The sequence below is a fragment of the Bombina bombina genome, chromosome 2 (genome assembly GCF_027579735.1).
Source record: "Bombina bombina isolate aBomBom1 chromosome 2, aBomBom1.pri, whole genome shotgun sequence".
NCBI lineage: Eukaryota > Metazoa > Chordata > Amphibia > Anura > Bombinatoridae > Bombina > Bombina bombina.
In genome coordinates, this window is record NC_069500.1 from 248,561,099 (window position 1) to 248,586,311 (window position 25,213).

Below are 25,213 nucleotides of genomic sequence, written 5' to 3' on the forward strand. Positions count from 1 at the left end.
TCCTGTAGTATCTTCTGGCTCAGATGCAACGTGAGACATCTTGCAATATGTAAGAGAAAAAACAACATATAAAGCAAAATAGATCAAATTCCTTATAAGACAGTTTCAGGAATGGGAAAAAAATGCCAAACATCAAGCTTCTAGCAACCAGAAGCAAATGAAAAATGAGACTGAAATAATGTGGAGACAAAAGCGACGCCCATATTTTTTGGCGCCAAAAAAGACGCCCACATTATTTGGCGCCTAAATGCTTTTTGCGCCAAAAATGACGCAACATCCGGAACGCCGACATTTTTGGCGCAAAATAACGTCAAAAAATGACGCAACTTCCGGCGACACGTATGACGCCGGAAACGGAAATGAATTTTTGCGCCAAAAAAGTCCGCGCCAAAAATGACGCAATAAAATGAAGCATTTTCAGCCCCCGCGAGCCTAACAGCCCACAGGGAAAAAGTCAAATTTTTGAGGTAAGAAAAAATATGATAATTAAAGCATAATCCCAAATATGAAACTGACTGTCTGAAAATAAGGAATGTTGAACATTCTGAGTCAAGGCAAATAAATGTTTGAATACATATATTTAGAACTTTATAAATAAAGTGCCCAACCATAGCTTAGAGTGTCACAGAAAATAAGACTTACTTACCCCAGGACACTCATCTACATGATTGTAGAAAGCCAAACCAGTACTGAAACGAGAATCAGTAGAGGAAATGGTAAATATAAGAGTATATCGTCGATCTGAAAAGGGAGGTAAGAGATGAATCTCTACGACCGATAACAGAGAACCTTATGAAATAGACCCCGTAGAAGGAGATCACTGCATTCAATAGGCAATACTCTCCTCACATCCCTCTGACATTCACTGCACGCTGAGAGGAAAACCGGGCTCCAACTTGCTGCGGAGCGCATATCAACGTAGAATCTAGCACAAACTTACTTCACCACCTCCCTTGGAGGCAAAGTTTGTAAAAACTGATTTGTGGGTGTGGTGAGGGGTGTATTTATAGGCATTTTAAGGTTTGGGAAACTTTGCCCCTCCTGGTAGGAATGTATATCCCATACGTCACTAGCTCATGGACTCTTGTTAATTACATGAAAGAAATATGATATGCACTATAAGGGAGAAAATAAACTTAACCCCCAATCCTCATACCATATACCCCAGAATAGGTGTAAAGAAAAGCCCAACATGCAGAGAGGGAATAAAAAACAAGTGTTGAAACAAAGAAAGGCCGAGATTAAACTGAGAACAAAGGCACTAATGAAAGGTGTGCAGCATCCGACTTGTAGGACCCCCCCCCCCCCACTTCATCTTGCTGAAAACTTTCCCGTGTGGAGGAGAAGTGAGCCCTTAACCTGCATCTAACCTTCCTTTGTATCATTGCAATTGTTGAAGGAGAGGTAGTATACCTGTTATTTGGCGACCAGAGGAGTTGGCGGTTTTAGCTGACGACGGTCTGCCTTGCAATACCTCACACAGCTTATGCTCATGTTGATACCCCACACTGGTTATCAGCCTATTGGAACTTTTACTATATGTTTGAGTGCCTTCTTGCTTTATAACATCTGCATTCATTTACTTATTGCTTGGCTGCTGCATTTTATACCATTACGGAACATTCATGCTACTGTACCTTCTGTGCTTGCACCAACCCCGTGGTTTACAGCAAGTTATCTATAGCAACTGTTTTCATCACAAGTGTCAACTTTAACATCAAATGAACTGTTTATCCTGCTTATGGTGCACCATTTATGACTGCTTATAGCCGGCTAGGTTACTCTCTTTGGTTTGTGAGGGGCCCATGTGTCGTCGTATTTGTCTGTTTGTCACTATGTGGTTAGTCACATTTTTGTTTACACATATGTGGGAATTATATATATATATATATATATATATATATATATATATATATATTTTTTTTTTTTTTATTATTATTTTTTTTAATAATTTTTTTCATTTTGGATATTAACCTTTGCGTCTTTGTGATTATTTATAGAGTGCTGTATTCCTGGCCTTTTGGATGCACCTTTTATCGGTGCATCCACTTTTCTTATTTACCCTATTTTGAATATAATACCTCCAGGTTGCACCTCAATTTAGAAATTGTGTACATTATATTATACTTACTATAGTTGAGCTTGCTTTTTGTTTTTTCTTGTGCTTTCTAAACAGCTTCTCATACTAACCCCTATGTCACTAAGGCGTTAACACACAACATCGCACCGGAGGTCACCTACAGAACACCCCCATGGTGCTGAGACACAAAGGACGCATAGAAAAAAAGTTAACGAAATTTTAGAATAGCTGATAACACCACTATCAGTATAGTCCTATATATGCCCACTCTATGGTCCCTCTGCATATACACATAACACGCACCACAACAAATTAATAAAAATGTGCTGTTAGAGTGGGACATAGTTATGGCGTGCATTGCAAATGCCGGTAGGCGAGTGTGTGTCCTATGCAACTTTGAATTATTGTAAAGGCTTTGGCTGCACATGGCTCTTCAAAGTACATCCCTCTCAAGGATTAAAATAACAGAGTATGCCACTAATCACTGCTCTTTAATTATAGCAGCACACTCACAGCCGCGTCCCTTATCAATGGACTGGAGCTCCTCTTCAATTATTGAGAAAGAAAAAAAAGAAGTCGGGCACTACACAAAAACACAAATAAAAGTCAGGCCAAATGGCGCTAAAAATATCAGCCATGCGCTGCGACTGCAAATGCAGACACTGATTTTCAACCTTTCTAAAGGCATATTAATGCCGGTTTGTTGGCAGTTGTCTAAAACAAATTCTAGTAGCTAGCTGCGCAACAGAAAGAAAGCCATTTCCACTAACTAATTCTATATGAAGCGCACAAAGTACAGCATTAACTAGGAGAATTTGTAATAGCTCCTATCGAGGTCACATTCCAACAGAACAAAAATGAGTCACTCCGGATCATCTGGGACCCGTGATTCAAACTCACCCCTTCTAAGGAAGTCGCAGCGCATAAGATGCAGAACGCCCGCAGCAGAAGACGCCATTACTGTGTGAAGAGCGTGCCAAACAAAATGTCTTGCGGCGGGAAAATCGGATTAACACAATTACTGCCACAGGACAGTTAGGCGCCCGGCGTCTAAGGGTTCCTGTCTGCTATAATAGTCTCTTGAGAATAAAGTTCAGGAATCGTACCTGAAAACAAACGTAAAATGCTGCCCGCTGTCATAGAAGAGCCCAATAGCAGCTGGTCCTGACAGGACCATTACTTGTGCTTTATTGAGGAATTGCAACTCCTCTTCTAAAATTGCATTTGCTAGGTAGATAAATGGACCAAAGTGACTGAGCTAACGGCGTGCATTGCGATTGCCACCCTAAGCCAAAGATCCAAGCACCTCTAACACAGATAGTGCTTACAGTTCACAAATGTACAAACTAAGACGCACAACATTACCTAGTCTGCAGAAAACCTCATATGAGATTAAAATGGTGCCATAAGCTACAACTCTGCAATAGTTAAAAACTAGGCTAGTAAAAACCAGGTCCTACATGTCTCAAAAGAAAGCTGTAGAGAACAGGTCTAATAAAATGTAAACTTGTACACAAGCAGGCGGTGCGTCTCCGATCATACATGGATAAGAAAACTAAGCCACCGCCGCTGAGAGAGAGTGCATTGGCACTGATGTTAAAAAACTTCCACCAGAAGCAACACCTTAAAAAGTTCCCATAATGTTACCTGACCTTGCTGCCCACCCCCACTAGGTGGTTACCCAGCAATAAAATATGAAAGAGTCCCCTACCCACAGTTATGCCACAGTAAGAACACCAAGCCATGGGGGCAAGGGATACAGGGACTCACAGAAATCTTCATTCTTCTCACCAGTTCCAGGTCTGATAGAAGTAATCCTCATCTTGACAGGGACCTGAAGTACAAGAAAAGCAGTGTAACTAACACTGGTTGAAAGTGGGCGGTTAGCATAACTTGAGAGAGAACAGAGACTTCCCTACCAGCTACCAGCTACAAATACACTTACGCAAGAGGATTACATGGATACAGCATTACCACAGTCCTTTATTAAAAGTGAAGTTACCCATTTAAGGACTTAGTTAAATTTTTCTTTAGAGCACTATCTTCGCTTCCTCCAATGTACGAAGGCAAAGAATGAATGGGTATTATGGGAAGTGGAAGGGATACCTAAAGCTTTGCTGGGGTGTTCTTTGCCTCATCCTGGTGGCTAGGAGTTGAATTCCCACTAGTAATTACATGGAATTGTGGACTCTCCATGACTTTGGAAAGAAAACAGATGTAGTATAGATGTCAAAAATTAAAATGCACCTTATTATAATGCAGGTGGATTTGATTATCCACAAAAAATGTATTTCTATGTAAAGTACCTTCATTTTTTTTTTTCTTCAAGAAAAAAGAATATATAGAAGTCATGTAATTAAATTGAAAAACTGCTTAACCAATAGACAGTCATTCCTGAACTTTTATGTTCTAATACCTCCTTTGCGTCCAAATCTGGAATCCATCACCTTTTCAATTGTTTCAAATTCATCTTCTTCAGGTTGAGGAACATCTTCTCCACAAACTTCTAATAAGTCATCAGAGTCTGTTTTCATCTCTTCATCTTCCTTATAACTAACATTTACTGTAGCTTGCCTTCTGGATGCTCTCTTATCATCATCATCATCAGATGAGTCTGCATCTCTCTTCTTTTGTCCAACATTTTTCTTTCCATTTTTTGCTTTGGATCTAGGTAGATTTAAAGAAATAAAGAAAAATAAAAGTACTGTATAGAAAACCCACAACAAAAAAGGCCAGGGAAACCCATAACGGAGTTAAGATTCTGGACAATTAGATATCTTGGAATTTTAGTTCACATGCACTAACCAAAATCCCCCACACACACAAACAGCCAAAGTAAAATAAATAATGAAATAAATGTAGGTGACATTCGTCTGACTGCTACATTCCACATAATGATCACTCTAGATCAGTACAAGGGACCATTTACACCAGGCCCAAACTGGCTACAATTGAGAAAAGATCAACAAAGACATAAAACACAATTTTTTTTCTTTCATGATTCAAATAGAGAATACAATTTTAATCAACTTTTTAATTTACTGATATTATCACGTTTGCTTCATTATCTTGGTATCCTTTTTTAGGGAGCAGCAATGCACTACTGGGAGCTACATAAACACATCAAACAAGCCAATGACAAGATGCACATAAGGGGAAGGTAAAATATATTGCAAAGCTGTTGTCCTATACATAATTAAAGAATGTTATTTTAATCTTAATGGGACATTGTACACTAGATTTTTTTTTGCATAAATGTTTTGTAGATGATCCATTTATATAGCCTATCTGGCAGTATTTTTATATATAGCCTAACAAAGCCCCACAGTGCCAGATGTATACGTGCGTTTACAGACTCCTGTAGGCTCCCGTTTATATTATCTGACTTTTCATATGCAAGGAAGGAGGGAGGTGGGGAGTGTCTGCTCTTTTTGTTTACCCAGCCCCTTTCAGTGGGTGTCCCAGACTACCTCATCAACAGTACTAAACTGGGAGCGTCTAAGTAAGTTTTTATTCAGGATTTTTAGATCAGTATCTGTGCATATTCGTCTTTATAGTAGTGTCTATTACATGCAGTTATATGAATATTGGTGTATACTGTCCCTTTAAAAAGGACATTCTAGTCAAAATTAAACGTTCATGATTCAGATAAAGCATGCAAATTTTCAACAACTTTCCAATTTACTTTGATCATAAAATTTGCTTTGTTCTCTTGATATTTTTTGTTGAAAGCTAAACCTAGGGTAAAGCTCATATGCCAATTTCTAAGCCCTTGAAGGCCGCCTCTTATCTCTGTGCATTTTGACAGTTTTTTTACACCTAGACAGCGCTAGTTCATGTGTGCCATACAAACTACCGGTCATAAGTTTTAGAACACCCCCATTTTTCCAGTTTTTATTGAAATTTAAGCAGTTCAACTCCAGTGAATAACCTGAAATGGTTCAAAAGGTAAGCAGAAAACAGCCAGAGGCGGAAAAAAAAAAAAAAAGTTTAGGTTAACAAGAAATGGAAAATAATGTACATTTCAAAGTTTTACAAAAAGGCCTTTTCAGGGAAGAAGTAATGGGTTAACAACTCACAGTTTTTCAGCTCTTCTTGGAACAAGATAGAAATACTGCAAAAATGAAGAGACACGCTCCAATGGTGCAGAGGATCACAACATATTAGAGAATATGCTAAAACTCCCCTCCACTGAATGATACTCACAAAAATGGTGCACTATATTGCAGTGCAAGTCAGGCAGGCTGGGTAGATCAGAGCCCACCAGCTGACTCACTCTGGATAATAGGACATCCAATTACTGCTGTGAACAGAGAAAATGGGAGGGGGGAAGGGGGCTCCAATAGTGCAGAAAATCACTACAGCATTGAGAAACTCCCAATATCCCTCCAATAAATATACTCACAAAAGTGGCTATATTGCAGTGCAAGTCAGGCAAACTGGAGCCCACCAGCTAGCTCACTCAGGCAAAACAAGTTCACAACCAAAACGAAATTGGTCAGAAAGAAAAACTCACAGCACAGATTTTATTTAAGTTTTTAACCGATTTGTTCTAATAAATATCCTCTACACATTTTTTTATTGCTTCTACTAGGAGCTGTGAGTTTTCTTTCTGATATTTTCTGATCAATTTCGTTTTGGTTGTGAACCTGTTTGCCTGAGTGAGCTAGCTGGTGGGCTCCAATTTACCTGACTTGCACTGCAATATAGTGCGCCACTTTTGTGAGTATATTTATTGAAGGGATATTGTGAGTTTCTCAATGCTGTAGTTATTCTCTGCACTATTGGAGCCCCCTTCCCCCCTCCCATTTCTCTGTTCACAGCAGTAATTAGATGTCATATTATCTAGAGTGAGCCAGCTGTTGGGCTCTGATCTATCCAGCCTGCCTGACTTGCACTGCAATATAGTGCACCATTTTTGTGAGTATCATTCAGTGGAGGGGAGATTTAGCATATTCTCTAATATCTGTTGTGATTCTCTGCACCATTGGAGCGCCTTTTCTTTTTTTCATTTTTGCAGTATTTCTATCTTGTTCCAAAAAGAGCTGATCCTGGTGTGTTTCTTCTCGACTATCGACGGAAGCCTCTAGAGGGCACCTTTGTCTTTTGGGACCATCTTTGATGGACTTTATTTGGTGACTTTGCTTTTGTTTTTTTATCACAAAGAGCACATCGTGGGAGATTTTTTTGTGTGTATATATATATATATATATATATATATATATATATATATATGTATTTATTTTGTGTTTCACTTACCTTATCACTAGCTGTATTTTTTTAGTATAACTGCATTGTCACTTGTATATTATTAATATTATTTGTGAATATGCAACCCTTACAAGAAAGGTTAGAAAAAAGCACTTATTCAAAACAGCAATATAAATATTGTTGAAGGTAATGTTAGTGAGGTTACCATATCATAATTATTCAATAAATTAGAAACTTGTCTCAAAAAAGAGCACAAACATTGGTGGGATAGTCACTTTCTTAAAATGTATATAGAAAAGAAGATTATTCCCAGGGGATTAAGGCTTTTAAAAAGCTATCCCTTTAGTGAAGATCCTGATATAGTTAAGGAATGGGAGCAATCTCTTAATGAATGTGCATTTAAATTAATGGATATTCTGGTTAGACATAGGGAAAAGATTATTCAGGATTTAGGAAAACAGATTAGTTGCATTCAGAATGATCTAGATAGGCATAAAGACCATCCTGATTATGTGAATATCAATATAAATGTCATTTTGTGTTTGGAAAACAGCTACCATGTAGAGGCAAACATATTTGGAATTGATGTTCATAATATGAAGTGGCAATGAAATAAGAGAGGAGTGGCACTATGGGACCTAGTGGGTACTTTGAAAACATGCTTCAGACCATGGCACCATCAATCTGAACAGAGAAATCACACGTTAGAGCATAGCTTCATCCTGCCACTTCCATTAGTGTTTCACAAACTCTTCAGACATCAAAATGTATGTTCAGTGTTGGTGTGACTACATGCCAGCTGCAGCCTCATTTACTTGTTTTTGGCTAACAGGAGAGAGATGTTCTGCCGCACACCATTGTTGTATTGCTGTGCTGTTCTTGCACTTTTTTCTTTACTAGTCTAACAAGTTTTTATTGGCCTTAATCTCAACCCAGGCATTTCAACCACATTCAGTTTACACTCCATACATTTTAGTGCAGGAAAAACACAGGTGGTTTACAGTGTTCCCTCTAAGGCCAGTTTTGTGTGCGGCCCAGCAGTGAAACAGTTCATAAGAGAACCATACATTCCAGTCTGCATTGTGCAATGTTTGCTAATTGCTGGGTGTGGTTACTTGATTAACTGTTTCACTACTGGACCGCACAAAAAAACTGGTCTTAGAGGGAACACTGGTTTACAATTTGTGAAATGAGTTGTGTTCCTGAAAACGTGGAGGAATGGTGTACACTTAGATCTTTCTAGCTTCTCCTTGTTAAAATACATCTAAATTATTGACCATATTTAAAGGGGGGGGGGGAAGCTGAAGTGTTTCCCAAAAGCAAGGATTGGGAAAAAAAGTTTTCTTTAAATGTCTATAAAACACAAAGTTCAAAGCAAACTCAGCACAAAGAAATCAATTCTTGACATATTTCACCTTCACTGGCTGTTAGTATCACTATCTCATTTTTACCACCACCAACACAAGCTCTCGTTTTATGCTTTCTCTAACTTAAAAATAATGGTCTTGCAAACTGCCCCCATTAGTGTTTTAATATTAAAACACACAATGTTACATCAAATTCTAACCCTTACCTGTGTTGTGATTTCTTGTTTTTAACTTTATGGCTCGGTTCATAGTCAGATTCGCTGTCCCTATTGCTGCTTTTCTGTCTATATCCCCCTGAGTCGGAATCTGAACTGGAACTTGCTGACGGGGAGTCAATATCAGAACCTGAACCGGACATCTGCCATTCTTCACTGGACATATTGAGAGGGTTAAAATGATGAGAAGTTATATTAACGTGCAAACTTGCCTCATACACAAAAACTTGAACTAGGATAGAAGGAGCCATGTACAAAACTTAACAGCTGTGTACTACCAAACCACGTAAAATTTCTTCTAAACATAAAAAATCCTTTTGACAGAAATTCTAAACTACAATAACTTATGCATAAAACCACATTTAATATAAAGTTAAAGGTTTCAATTAAAGCACACTATCCTAATCACCTTCCCTAAGATTTAAATATTTTGAAAACTAATAAACAAAGCACACAGCAAAAAAAAAGGTAAATATATGCGTAGAGGAAGTAAAAACATAATTTATGCTTACCAGATAAATTCCTTTCCTTCCGGATAGGGAGAGTCCACGGCTTCATTCCTTACTGTTGGGAAATATAACACCTGGCCACCAGGAGTAGGCAAAGACACCCCAGCCAAATGCTTAAAAATCCCTCTCACTTCTTCATTACCCCAAGTCATTCTGCCGAGGGAACAAGGAAAAGTAGGAGAAACATTAGGGTATAAATGGTGCCAGAAGAATAAAATAAATATGGGACTGCCCATAGACAAGAAAAAACGGGCAGAGGCTGTAGACTCTCCCTATCGGGAAGGAAAGGAATTTATCTGGTAAGCATAAATTATGTTTTCCTTCCTAAGATAGGGAGTCTCTACGGCTTCATTCCTTACTGTTGGGAAAACTATCCCAAGCTCCAGAGGACACTGATTGAATAACGCAATGGAACAAAAAGGAAGAGGTGGACCCTATTCTGAGGGCACCACAGCCTGCAAAACTTTTCTCCCGAAAGCTGCTTCAGCCAATGCAAAAACATCAAACTTGTAAAATTTTGAAGAAGTATGTAAGGAGGACCAGGTAGCCGCCTTACAAATCTGATCCATAGAGGCCTCATTCTTAAAGGCCCAAGAGGAAGCCACTGCTCTAGTGGAATGAGCCATTATCCTCTCAGGACGATGTCCCATTGTCTCATAAGCTAAGAGGATGAGGGAAGTCGAAGTAGCCTTCTGCCCCTTACGCTTCCCTGAATAGACAACGAAGAGGAACATTGTCTAAACACCTTAGTAGCCTGAAGATAGAACTTCAAGGCGCGAACCACATCCAAATTGTGAAGTAAGCGTTCCTTTGATGAAGGATTAGGACACAAGGAAGGAACCACAATCTGATTAATGTTACGATCTGACAGAACTTTAGAAAGAAAGCCTAATTTAGTACGTAAAACTGCCTTATCTGCATGAAAAATCAGATAAGGGTGCTCACATTGCAAAGTAGAGAATTTAGAAACTCTGCACGGAGAGGCAATAGTCAATAAAAAGAAAACCTTCAAAGATAACAATTTAATGTCAACTCCAACAGCAGGTTACTGTTCAGCACTCCGTTGAGGTTATTTATCCATGCAGGCTGCAAGGGTCCATACCAAAAAACCCAAAAATAAGTAGAAAGTTCAAGCTGCAGCAGCACTGAATAAAAAGATTTTTATTTATGCCAATAAGAAATTACATAACGTTTCGGACCAACTGTCCTTAATCATGTATAAAATCACACTGACACATACAGGCTTAAAATACCCTTAACCCCTCCCATTCAATTATAATACACACCATGGGTTCCAATGTCGCTCCCACATACGCGAACATTTTCATGAATGTGTTTGAAGAGCATGTGGTGTACAGCCACCCTTTATTTATTCTATATGGCGCCACATGGTGGCGCTATATAGATGATGTGTTCGGTGTGTGGTTGGGCGACATTGGGACCCTGGAACAGTTCTTTAAGGATTTGAATAGCGCTACCCTTAATATTAAATTTAAACTTGTCCATAGTGAAGAAAGCATTAACTTTCTAGATACCAAAGTTTACAAGTCTGGGACTTCATTGTCAGTAGATCTGTATAGAAAGGAAACAGATTGTAACAATCTATTACACTATAGTAGTGCACATCCTCCCACTCTCCCTAGATCTCTACCAAAGAGCCAGTTTCTGCGTGTAAGACGCATAGTATCGGACGAGAGTCTGGCACTGGAGAGACTTAGTGAGATAGGGAATGCATTCACAAAGAGAGGCTATCCATCTAAAATGATACAGGAGGGCATAAATAGTGCTCTAGACATTCCGAGAGCTAAGTTGTTAGAACAACAAAATAATAAAGAAAAGGACCAAACAGATAGAATGGTATTTGTGAGTAATTTTTCTCCCCTTAGTGAGAAAATACAAGGGATTATAAGAAAGCACTGGAGTGTACTAAGTGAATGTAACCCTAAAGTGAAGGAATTTCAAGTACCGCCAATGCCTGCATACAGGAGGGGTAAAAATCTTAAGGATACCCTTGTTAGGGCAGATATAGGACCCGGTAAAACGAAAGTGCAGAGGTATATTGACAAAAAAAATAATGGTTGCTTTCCCTGCCTAAATTGTACTAATTGTAACAATATGGTGCGGGGCTCTACATTTTGCCACCCACGTACAGGCAAGAAATTTTTGATTAGAGGTTATTTCACCTGTAACACAGAATATGCTGTGTATCTAATCAAATGCCCATGTGGGTGGGGCTATGTAGGAGAGACCACCCGTAAGGTGCGCGAGAGGTTGAACCAGCACAAGAGTAGCATAAGAACAGGAGATGTAGATGCACCTGTGGCTCACCATTTTTTGACAGCTGGGCATAGTCTGAGTCAAATTAGATTTCAGATTATAGATCATGTAGAGAAACCCAGGAGGGGGGGGCAACAGAGAGAAAAAACTTCAGCAAAAAGAATTGTTTTGGATCTATACATTAGGTACTATGTGGCCAGGAGGTATGAATAGAGAAATGGATTGGAGTATTTTCTGATTACTGTCCCTTTAATATAAGAGGTAAAGGCTTAAAAAAGGTCTAAATTTTTTTTAGGGCTAACAAAAAGTATAGGTATCTTTGATTTAGAATGTCTATGTTGTGTACACACAATGATAAAACAACTGTGAAGTTATATGAGAATCTCTAAGAAAAGAGGTGTGTGAACACTAGGTGGAGTTAACTGATGTAGATAGATATCACAGGTGTGTATTATAATTGAATGGGAGGGGTTAAGGGTATTTTAAGCCTGTATGTGTCAGTGTGATTTTATACATGATTAAGGACGGTTGGTCCGAAACGTTGTAATGTAATTTCTTATTGGCATAAATAAAAATCTTTTTATTCAGTGCTGCGGCAGCTTGAACTTTCTAATTTAATGTCAACGGAATGCAGAGGCTCAAATGGAACCTGTTGCAAAACCCCAGATCTGTTTCTAATCAGAGCCTTAAAGGGACAGTCTAATCCAAACAAACTTTCATGATTTAGATAAAGAATGTAATTTTAAAGATTTTTCCAATTTACTTTTATCACCAATTTTTTCTTTGTTCTCTTGGTATTAGTTGAAATCTAAACCTAGGAGGTTCATATGCTAATTTCTAAGCCCTTAAAAGCCGCCTCTTCTCTCAGGAAATGTTGACAGTTTTTCACCACTTGAGGGTGTTAGTTCATGTGTGTCATATAGGTGAGCCAGCTCTGATTGGCTAAAATGGATGTCTGTCAAACGAACTGAAATAAGGGGGCAGTTTGCAGAGGCTTAGATACAAGGTAATCACATAGGTAAAAAGTGTATTTATAAAACTGTGTTGGTTGTGCAAAACTACGGAATGGGTAATAAAGGGATTATCTATCTTTTTAAACAAAAATTCTGGTGTAGACTGTCCCTTTAAAGGACTGCACGTCTGGAAGCTCAGCCAGTCTCTTGGGCAATAAAACTGACAGGGCCAAAATCTGTCCCCTCAGGGAACCAGCAGAAAGGCCCTTCTCCAGCCTATCCTGGAGAAAAGATAAGATCTTGGCAACCTTAACTCTGTGCCAGGAAAAACCACGCTATTCACACCAAGTAACTGTTTTACGAGCTTGAACAAGAGTATCAATGACACTCTCAGAGAAACCTCTCTTGGCTAAGACTAAGCGTTCAAGCTCCACACAGTCAGCCTCAGAGAATCTAGATTTTGATGAACAAATGGACCTTGTATCAGCAGGTCTCTGCGACAAGGTAACTTCTACGGAGGAGATGAGGACATCCTGACTAGATCTACGAACCATGTCCTTCGCGGCCACGATGGAACAATCAGGATTACTGATACCCGCTCCCCCTCCTAACGTGACTAAAGGCAAAGAATGACTGGGGTAATGAGGAAGTGGGAGGGTTATTTAAGCCTTTGGCTGGGGTGTCTTTGCCTCCTCCAGGTAGCCAGGTGTTGTATTTCCCAACAGTAAGGAATGAAGCTGTGGACTCTCCCTATCTTAGGAAGGAAACCAAGTTTTAGTACCAAGGGGGATTACAAATTATAGGTCATAGGAGAAGAGGCCCAAAGCAACTAAATAAAAAAGCAGCAGGAGAGAATGCACACACAAATATAAAATACTTTGCAAGCAACAAAAGAATGATACTCACAGAAATCTTCAAAATTATTCTTTTTTTACCATGAAATTGTGGTAACGATTTAAAGTTTAAAGAAGAATAAATATATATATATATATATATATATATATATATATATATATATATATATATATATATATATATACACACACATATATATATATATATATATATATATATATATATATATATATATAAATAACTAATTGAGTAGTTCATTAACAAATCTAGACAGGCCCAGATGATGAGTGGCAAAAACCACGAAACAGTCTGTCCTGGGATGGTTATGAATCACTGCACTAACCCTAGCTAAGTTTATAAGCTGTGTGAACAGCGATACTTTGGCGTAAAGGGAACCTGCTGAAAAGCAGACTGAAGTAAAAAGGTGTGTCATTGTGTACTGAATTTGCATATCTTACCCAGAATCCTTTGCTGCATTGGAAACCGCGTAATTCAGAGGTTTTCTGTGGGAAAAGAAGCCTCTGGGCCTGTCTAGATTTGTTAATGAACTACACAAGTTATTTTTTTCTATATTTTGTGCGTAGTGGAGGATTTTAAACTCGCCTTTTATCTCCCCCTAATTTAAAATGTTGTTATATATATATATATATATATATATACACACATATACATACACACACACACACACACCTCAAACATGTGTATGTATACACACACACCCCTCAAACATACTAGTTATAAATTATAATGTAAGAATTATTGCGTACAGGAGTGGCACCAAGAAGCAATTACAAGAACACAAACATTGGAAGAGTCAGAGATATTACTTCAAAAACAAACACCTACTCTTTGTGTTTTTTGCTGTCACTGGAAGAATCCTCATCAGAATCATCGCCAGAAGATGAACCCTAGAAAGATAGAATGAGTAAGAAAAAAAACTCAAAAAAGCAGGCAACATGACTTTCAAAACTGTAATGCTATACTATATAACAGACCAGTAAACAAGACAATTATGCCACTTTAAATTGTGACAGTCTATAATTTAGCAACTTTATATCACATGAAATATACCTACATATTGAAAGGCATAGAAAGGTCAAGATTAATATATATAATGGATGTATTTCAATATTAAATAGAAGTATTTTAGCAACATACTTCCAGTAGCAAAAATTCTAGTAAAAGTTATTACTGTTTATAAGTGGCATACGCACATATCATGTGAGGGCCTGTTCACCAGCAATTAAAACACCACACCTTCTCACAGAATCAGCAGTGGATAGTATGACACAAATTAAGTCTTCACAGACAATACACATTACCTCCAGTTCTCTGAGCTTGAATACTTGTGCACAGGCCCTCACAACATATATGCATATGCCAGTGAAAAAAACAGTAATAACTTTTACTTGAAGCATTTTTGCAACTGGAAGTATATTGCTCAAATGTTTCTACTTAAAATGCAGACATCTAGATTTCAATCTTGACCTATCCCTTTACAAGGGAGACTTAAAGCAAATGTAAATTTTGGTGGATAGGTCATCCTCCAATCACAGCTTCCCCCCCGGGGGAATCAGTGTCTGATTCAACGCCGTGATTTGAGGATGCCAGATTCCTCATTTTAGACCCAGGATGAGGCTTTGCAACGGGTGGAGGAAGCTGGAGCTGCTGTGAAGATTAAAAGGTAAGTTTTTTGGGAGTTATTTGCCAACTGGTGGCTGCACATAAATGCCTCGTCATTGGTTCACAATAAGCTGCTGTCAGTGAACGACCTGGAGCCTGTACGAAACAGGGCATTAACCACAAGTAGCACATAGACATGCAAAGTATTAGAGTTTCCCATTGTGCAATCATACTTTGAGATACTGCAGGGTCTGCACTTAGCACTCTTATAGTACCGAGGATGGAAAAACATTTAAGCCTCTTGTGCTGCCAGCAGTGCCTCACTGCGCCCCAGCCACTGGCTATATAAGAGCAAGACGTTGGCATTGCACAGCAGAGATCTGTAACTATTCCTACACTTGCTCTACAGAAGCACGCTGCTTCAGACGCACAACACTGACTTCTGTCCTTACTTCTCATTATAGATCTCAAAGAAAGAAACTACTGGCAAATTGTGATGTAGTCAAAGCCCCTTATTTGACGTAATAGTTTGTCTACCCTACACAGAGGTGATGGTGATTATTTAGAATTGGCAATAGTCTAGTATTTACTAGTTTTCTGAGTGCAGTCATTTTGGGTTAGCCTGCAGCATGGCTTGCATGTCTGGCTATTAAATGTTAGGATAAATTTCCAAATTTACTCCATTTTGACAGTACAGCCAGCATACGTATACACTGAATGCACACATGCTCAGCAGGAGTTGATGCCTCAAAGTGTGAATAATATCATAATGGAAGTCTCTTAAAACTATATGCTCTATCCGAATCATAAAAAGGAAATTTATGCTTACCTGATAAATGTATTTCTTTTACGATATGACGAGTCCACGGATTTCATCCTTACTTATGGGATATCACCCCCTGGTCAGCAGGAGGAGGCAAAGAGCTCCACAGCAGAGCTGCATAAATAGCTCCTCCCTTCCCCCCCAACCCAGTCATTCGACCGAAGTTAGGAAGAGAAAGGAAAAGCCAAGGAGCAGAGGTGACTGAAGTTTAACAAAAATAAAAACCTGTCTCTAGAAAAACGCCAGGGTGGGCCATGGACTCGTCATATCGTAAAAGAAATACATTTATCAGGTAAGCATAAATTTCCTTTACTTTTACAAGATATGACGAGTCCACGGATTTCATCCTTACTTATGGGATACAATACCAAAGCTATAGGACACGGATGAAAGGGAGGGACAGGAACCTAAACGGAATGCACCACTGCTTGAAGAACCTATCTCCCAAAAACAGCCTCAAACAAGGCAAAAGTATCAAATTTGGAAAAAAAAGTGTGAAGAGACGACCAAGTTGCAGCCTTGCAAATCTGTTCAACAGAAGCATCAATTTTAAATGCCCATGAGGAAGCCACAGCCCTAGTAGAATGAGCCGTAATACGTTCTGGAGGCTGCTGTCCAGCAGTCTCATAGGCAACACGGATGATACTCTTCAGCCAAAAAGAAAGAGGTAGCCGTAGCTTTCTGACCCCTACGTTTCCCAGCAAAAACAACAAATAATGAAGATGTTTGACGAAAATCCTTAGTCGCCTGCAAGTAGAACTTCAAGGCACGGACTACGTCCAAATTAACAGATGTTTAGGACACAAGGAAGGAACAACAATTTCCTGATTAATATTTTTGATAGAAACATCCTTAGGAAGAAAACCAAGTTTGGTAAGTAACACCACCTTATCAGAATGGAAAATAAGATAAGGAGAATCACATTGTAATGCCGAAAGCTCAGAAACTGCGAGCAGAAGAAATAGCAACCAAAAATAAAACTTTCCAAGATAATAACTTAATATCTATGGAATGCATAGGTTCAAACGGAACCCCTTAAAGAACATTAAGAACTAAATTCAAGCTCCAAGGAGGAGCAATTGGTCTAAACACAGGCCGGATTCTAGTCAGGGCCTGACAAAAAGATTGAACATCTGGAACATCTGCCAGACGCTTGTGTAGCAAAATAGACAAAGCAGAAATCTGTCCCTTTAAGGAACTTGCTGACAACCCTTTCTCCAATCCTTCTTGGAGAAAAGATAAAATCCTGGGAATCCGAATACTACTTCATGAGTAGCACTTAGATTAGCACCAATAAAAGATATTTACGCCATATCTTATGGTAAATTTTTCTAGTAACAGGCTTGCGTGCCTGAATCAAGGTATCAATGACCGCATCAGAGAACCCCCGCTTAGATAAAATCAAGCGTTCAATCTCCAAGCAGTCAGCTGCATAGAAATTAGATTCGGATGATGGAAGGGTCCCTGAATGAGAAGGTCCTGCCTCAATGGAAGCTTCCACAGAGGCAGAGAGGACATGTCCACCAGATCGGCATACCAAGTCCTGCGAGGCCACGCAGAAGCGATTAGAATCACTGAAGCCCTCTCCTGTTTGATCCGTGCAATCACCCGGGGAAGGAGAGCAAACGGTGGAAACACATAAGCTAGGTTGAACGACCAAGGCACTGCCAAGGCATCTATAAGTTCGGCCTGAGGATCCCTGGACCTGGATCCGTATCTCGGGAGCTTGGCATTCTGACGAGACGCCATTAGATCCAATTACGGTCTGCCCCACCTGAGAATCAGGTTGGCAAAGACCTCCGGATGGAGTTCCTATTCCCCCGGATGAAATGTCTGTCTGCTCAAAAAATCCGCCTCCCAGTTGTCCACTCCCGGGATGTAGATTGCTGACAGATAAGAGAGAGCCTCCGCCCACCGAATTATCTTGGATACTTCTGTCATCGCTAAGGAACTCCTTGTTCCTCCTCGATGATTGATGTAAGCTACAGTCGTAATGTTGCCCGACTGAAATCTGAAGAATTTGGCCGAAGCCAACTGAGGCCAAGCTTGAAGCGCATTGAATATTGCTCTCAACTCCAGAATATTGATGGGAAGTAGAGACTCCGACCGAGTCCACACACCCTGAGCCTTCAGGGAATTCCACACTGCACCCCATCCTAGTAGACTGGCGTCCGTTGTCACTATCACCCATGAAGGTCTGCGGAAGCATGTCCCTTGGGACAGATGATCCAGCCACAACCACCAAAGAAGAGAGTCTCTTGTCTCCTGATCCAGATCTATCTGAGGAGACAAATCTGCATAATCTCCATTCCACTGTCTGAGCATGCTCAGTTGTAGAGGTCTGAGATGAAAAAGAGCAAACGGAATGATGTCCATTGCCGCCACCATCAATCCAATTACCTCCATGCACTGAGCCACTGATGGCCGAGGATTGGACTGAAGGGTTCGGCATGTATTCAGAATCTTTAACTTTCTGACTTCCGTCAAGAAAATTTTCATGGATACAGAATCTATTAGAGTTCCCAGGAAAGGAACCCTTGTCTGTGGAATTAGTGAACTCTTTTCTAGATTCACCTTCCACCCATGAGTCCTTAGAAAAGACAGAACCATGTCGATATGAGACTTTGTCAGTTGGTAAGACGACGCCTGGATTAGAATATCGTCCAGATAAGGCGCCACTGCAATGCCCCGCGGTCTGAGAACCGCTAGCAAAGACCCTAGAACCTTCGTGAAGATCCTGGGTGCCGTGGCCAACCCGAAGGGAAGAGCCACAAACTGAAAATGTTTGTCCAGGAAGGCAAACCTTAGAAACTAGTGGTGATCTCTGTGGATAGGAATGTGAAGATATGCATCCTTTAAGTCAACGGTAGTCATATATTGACCCTCCTGGATCAATGGAAGAATTGTCCGAATCGTCTCCATCTTGAAGGATGGGACTCTGAGAAACTTGTTTAGACTCTTGAGATCTAAAATGGGTCTGAACGTTCCCTCTTTTTTGGGAACCACGAAAAGATTTGAGTAAAACCCCTGCCCCTGTTCCTGTATTGGAACGGGACAAATTACTCCCATAGTGGAGAGGTCTTTTACACAACGTAAGAACGCCTCTCTTTTTATCTGGTCTACAATCGTGAAAGAAGAAACCTTCCCCTTGGGAGGGAATTTTTGAACTCCAGTTGATACCCCTGGGACACGATTTCTAGTGTCCAGGGATCCTGAACGTCTCTTATCCAAGCCTGGACAAAGAGAGAAAGTCTGCCTCCTACTAGATCCGGTCCCGGATCGGGGGGCCGTCCCTTCATGCTGTTTTGGGAGCAGCAGCGGGCTTCTTGGGTTGTTTACCCTTGTTCCTAGCCTGGTTGGGTCTCCAGACGGACTTTGCTTGTGCAAAGTTCCATTCCTGTTTAGCGGAAGAGGAAGAGGGGACTCCCTTGAAATTTCAAAAAGGAACGAAAATTACTGTCTACCCCTCTGCTTAGATGTTTTATCCTGAGGTAGGAGATGACCCTTACCTCCCGTAATGTCAGAAATTATCTCTTTCAAGTCAGGCCCGAATAGAGTCTTCCCCTTGAAAGGAATAGCCAAAAGTTTGGATTTAGAGGACACATCCGCAGACCAAGATTTTAACCATAAGGCTCTGCACTCCTGCATTCTTAGCCGCCAATTTGGCTATCTGAAAGGCGGCATCCGTAACAAAAGAATTAGCCAGCTTAAGGGCCTTAATTCTATCCATTATTTCCTCTAAAGAAGTCTCAGTCAAAAGAGAATCTTCTAAGGCGTCAAACCAAAAGGCAGCCACAGATGTGACTGGAACAATGCAGGCCGTCGGTTGTAACAGAAACCCTTGGTGAACAAATAGCTTTTTTAGAAGACCCTCCAACTTTTTATCCACAGGGTCTTTGAAAGCACAACTGTCCTCAATAGGGATAGTCGTACGCTTAGCCAGGGTAGAAATAGCTCCCTCCACCTTAGGGACCGTTTGCCAAGAGTCCCGAACGGTTTCAGGTATAGGGTACATTTTCTTAAAATTAGGGGAAGGTGAAAAACGGGATACCCGGTCTTTCCCATTCCCTAGTAATAATTTCTGAAATTCTCTCTGCTGCGGCTCCTACCTTCCTCCACGTGACCACACTGAACTCGGCGCGCCTAAAGTAGCATGTAAAATATCACTACAAGCCGACTTAGGGGCCTTCGTGGGCGTAAACCAAACAGTCCCTCACATCATGATACCGCCATGTACCGGAGCTATATAGTGATAAACATAGCCCTCCGGAACTGTCCCCAGCGTCAGCCACATCTAATAAAGCAAACCGGAACCTTTATTCCATGCCCGTTACAGTGAAAAAAAACATACAATAGTTCCCAGCGCTTCTATGCTAATAACATGCCTGAGTGTCTGGATAACAATAAAAGTCAATGTTTTTTACCCACCCCAACGCTTCTAGGCTATTATAATGCCAGAATGTCTGGGTATTACAGTGAATGATACCAAGGAGCCCTTTCCAGCTAGCCCCTGTATAACAATATAAGCACAGTTTTTCTGAAATATGTTGCAGCTCTAGAAAAAAAAACTGCACCTACCTCCATGCTGAGGAACAGCATGACAATCTCACAGTATCAAGAGGTCCACTCTTCCTCCTGAGGTCCTTTGAAAGCAGAAGGGTCTTGGTTACAACCTCTAAGACCATATACAGAGACAACGGCAGTGTCATGGGAGGCGCAGTGGAGACAAAAATCCACCAGTTCCCACAGCTCAAAAAACGACTATCCAGAAGTTGCTCTGTAATAAAATAGTACACTTTGGCACCATTTAAAAATAATAAACTCTTGATTGAAGAATCTAAACTAACACCTCACTTTACCTCACTCCTATCACTAACACAGGCAAAGAGAATGACTGGGTTGGGGGGGAAGGGAGGAGCTATTTATGCAGCTCTGCTGTGGAGCTCTTTGCCTCCTCCTGCTGACCAGGAGGCGATATCCCATAAGGATGAAATCCGTAGACTCATATCTTGTAAAAGAAAGTTTAATTTTCACTTTAGTGTCCCTTTTAACGTCAGCTCTGGAACACAGTACACTTTCACTACTGAGATGAACTCAAGAGGACAATTGACAGCTAAGCATATAAGATGCTCATGCTCAACTCAAGACTGGAAGCTCATTCTGCCTTGGAGCTTACTTTGACTATGTAATTAAACAATTACCAGAATATTTACCCCTTCTGATCGACTATTTGATGCGTGTATCCTATGCTGCAGCTGTTGTTGCTGCTTTTTCAGCATTGCCGATCGTTGCACAGCAAGAATGCTTGGATTAGATTTCCAAAACTATAACAATAAAAAGAGATATTACAAAAGCATGAATGTAACCTGGGAGAATATGGCATAAGGCAAGAAAAGTAGTATATGTGGGTTTAAAAAAACAAAACCACAAGCATTTCATAATTATATAAATATACTATATAAAACTGCTGCCTGATTACAGTACTGTAATATATTTCTTATGGTACTATGTAGATAAAAGTATTACAAATTATATATTGCATGTATAAGCTGTATTAAGAAAAGTAAATGTTGCACAAATGACATAATGACAATTGATGGCTCCATCACCTCTCCAAGCTATTCCATTTTACATATGCAAATATTAAGAAATCCAAACCTTTAATGGCTCCTATTATAATAGTTTATTATTTTATTAGGACATACTCACTTTGCAATACCCGTTGTAGCACTCTCCATTGTTTAAAAAAAAAAAAAGTAAATTTATGCTTACCTGATAAATTAATTTCTTCTACGATATGACGAGTCAACGGATTTCATCCTTACTTGTGGGATTTATCCTCCTGCTAACAGGAAGTGGCAAAGAGCACCACAGCAGAGCTGTATATATAGCTCCTCCCTTCCCTCCACCCCCAGTCATTCGACCGAAGGTTAGGAAGAGAAAGGAAAAGCTAAAGGTGCAGAGGTGACTGAAGTTTATATAAAAAAATAAATATAATCTAAACCTGTCTTAAAAATAACAGGGTGGGCCGTGGACTCGTCATATCGTAGAAGAAATTAATTTATCAGGTAAGCATAAATTTCCTTTTCTTCTAAAAGATATGAAAAGTCCACGGATTTCATCCTTACTTGTGGGATACAATACCAAAGCTACAGGACACGGATGAAAGGGAGGGACAAGACATGCACGGAAGGCACCACTGCTTGAAGAACCCTCCTCCCAAAACCAGCCTCAGAAGAAGCAAAAGTATCAAATTTATAAAATTTGTAAAAAGTGTGAAGAGACGACCAAGTCGCAGCCTTGCAAGTCTGTTCAACAGAAGCATTGTTTTTAAATGCCCATGAGGAAGCCACAGCCCTAGTAGAATGAGCCGTAATTCTTTCAGGAGACTGCTGTCCAGCAGTCTCATATGCCAGACGGATGATACTCTTCAGCCAAAAAGAAAGGAAGGTAGCCGTAGCTTTCTGACGCCTACACTTTCCAGAAAAAACTATGAATAATGAAGATGATTGACGGAAATCCTTAGTCGCCTGTAAGTAAAACTTCAGGGCACGGACCACGTCCAGGTTATGCAACATACGTTCCTTCTTAGAAGAAGGGTTAGGACACAATGAAGGAACCACGATTTCCTGATTAATATTCTTATTAGAAACAACCTTAGGAAGGAAACCAGGTTTGGTACGTAAAACCACCTTATCAGAATGGAAGATAAGGCGAATCACATTGTAACGCTGAAAGCTCAAACTCTACGAGCAGAAGAAATGGCAACCAAAAACAAAACTTTCCAAGATAACAACTTAATATCTATGGAATGCATGGGTTCAAACGGAACCCCTTGAAAAACATTAAGAACTAAATTCAAACTCCAGGGTTGAGAAATTGGTTTAAACACAGGCTTAATTCTGGTTAGAGCCTGACAAAAAGACTGAACGTCTGGAACATCTGCTAAACGTTTGTGTAGCAAAATTGACAAAGCAGAAATTCGTCCCTTTAAGGAACTCGGTGATAATCATTTCTCCAATCCTTCTTGGAGAAAAGAAAGAATCCTGGGAATCCTAACTTTACTCCATGAGTAGCCCTTGGATTCACCCCAAAAAAGATATTTACTCCATATCTTATGATAGATCTTTTTAGTGACAGGCTTACGTGCCTGAATCAAAGTATCAATGACCGTATCAGAGAATCCCTGCTTAGATAAAATCAAGCGTTCAATCTCCAAGCAGTCAGCTGCAGAGAAATTAGATTTGGATGTTGGAAAGGACCTTGAATCAGAAGGTCCTGTCTCACTGGAGAGGACATGTCCACTAGATCTAAATACCAAGTCCTGCGTGGCCACGCAGGCACGATTATAATTACTGACGCTCTCTCCTGTTTGATCCGAGCAATCACCCGGGGAAGGAGAGGAAACGGTGGAAACACATAAGCTAGGTTGAACGACCAAGGCATCTATCAGTTCGGCTTGGATCCGTATCTTGGGAGCTTGGCATTCTGTCGAGACGCCATCAGATCCAATTCCGGTCTGCCCATCGGAGAATCAGCGAGGCAAAGACCTCCGGATGCAGTTCCCACTCCCCCGGATGAAAAGCCTGTCGGCTTAAAAAGTCCGCTTCCGAGCATGCACAATTGCAGTGGTCTGAGATGAAATCGAGCAAATGGAATGATGTCCATTGCCGCCACCATCAATCGAATTACCTCCATGCACTGAGCCACTGACGGCCGAGGATTGGACTGAAGGGCTCGGCATGTATTTAGAATCTTTGACTTTCTGACCTCCGTCACAAAAATCTCCAAGAAGGGAACCTTTGTCTGTGGAATTAGTGAACTCTTTTCTAAATTCACCTTCCATCCATGAGTCCTCAGGAAAGACAACACTGTGTCTGTATGAGACTTTGTCAGATGATAGGTTGACGCCTGAATCAGAATATCGTCCAGATAAGGAACCACTGCTATGCCCCGCGGCCTGAGAACCGCCAGAAGAGACCCTAGAACCTTCGTGAAAATTCTGGGTGCTGTGGCCAACCCGAAGGGAAGAGCCAGAAACTGAAAATGTTTGTCCAGGAAGGCAAACCTTAGGTACTGACGATACTTGTGGATAGGAATATGCAGGTATGCATCCTTCAAGTCTACGGTAGTCATATATTGACCCTCCTGGATCATTGGTAAAATTGTTCGAATAGTCTCCATCTTGAAAGATAGGACTCTGAGAAACTTGTTTAGACTTTTGAGATCTAAAATGGGTCTGAACGCTCCCTCTTTTTTGGGAACCACGAAAAGATTTGAGTAAAACCCCGCCCCTGTTCTAGCTTTGGAACGGGACGAATTACTCCCATGGTAGAGAGTTCTTTTACACAACATAAGAACGCCTCTCTTTTTATCTGGTCTACAGACAATCGTGAAAGAAGAAATCTCCCTCTTGGGAGAAAACTTTTGAATTCCAGTTGATACCCGTGGGTCAGTTTATCCAGTGCCCAAGGGTCCTGAACATCTCTTGCCCAAGTCTGAGCAAAGAGAGAAAGCCTGCCCTCTACTAGATCCGGTCCCGGATCGGGGGCCGCCCCTTCATGCTGTCTTGGTAGCAGCAGCAGGCTTCTTGGGTTGTTTACCCTTGCTCCAAGTCTGGTTGGGTCTCCAAACGGGCTTGGCCTGAGTAATATTCACTTCCTGCTTTGTGGAGGAAGAGGAAGAAGAGGGTACTCTTTTAAAGTTCCGAAAGGAACGAAAATTATTTTGTTTACCCCTCATCTTAACGGACTTATGAGGTAAAGCGTGACCTTTACCTCCAGTAATGTCAGAAATTATTTCCTTCAACCCGAATAAGGTCTTACCCTTGAAAGGAATAGCCAAGAGCTTTGACTTAGATGATACATCAGCAGACCACGATTTTAACCATAACGCCCTACGCGCTAAAATGGCAAATCCTGCATTTTTAGCCGCCAACTTAGCAATTTGAAAGGCGGCATCTGTAATAAAAGAATTAGCTAGCTTGAGAGCCTTAATTCTGTCTAAAATATCCTGTAAAGGGCTCTCAACCTTAAGAGACTCTTCTAGAGCATCAAACCAGAAAGCAGCTGCAGTAGTCACTGGAACAATGCAGGCTGTTGGTTGTAAAAGGAAACCCTGATGAATAAATAACTTTAGAAGACCCTCTAATTTTTTATTCCTAGGGTCTTTAAAAGCACAGCTGTCCTCAAAAGTAATAGTTGTACGCTTAGCCAGGGTAGATAGCTCCCTCCACCTTAGGGACAGTCTGCCAAGAGTCCCGAATGGTGTCTGATATGGGATACATTTTCTTAAAATTAG

At 40.4% G+C, this 25,213-nt stretch overlaps 1 protein-coding gene across 1 annotated transcript in view; it reads right to left on the reverse strand.

The window, feature by feature from the left end:
- CHD1 (chromodomain helicase DNA binding protein 1) overlaps positions 1 to 25,213 on the reverse strand; it is a gene marked incomplete in the record, with an annotated part of 628,386 nt that overhangs the window by 560,158 nt on the left and 43,015 nt on the right. Inside the window, 4 exon segments of the mRNA XM_053701514.1 lie at positions 4,497 to 4,747; positions 8,865 to 9,029; positions 14,314 to 14,375; positions 21,115 to 21,237. Coding sequence (XP_053557489.1) covers positions 4,497 to 4,747; positions 8,865 to 9,029; positions 14,314 to 14,375; positions 21,115 to 21,237 — 601 coding nt within the window.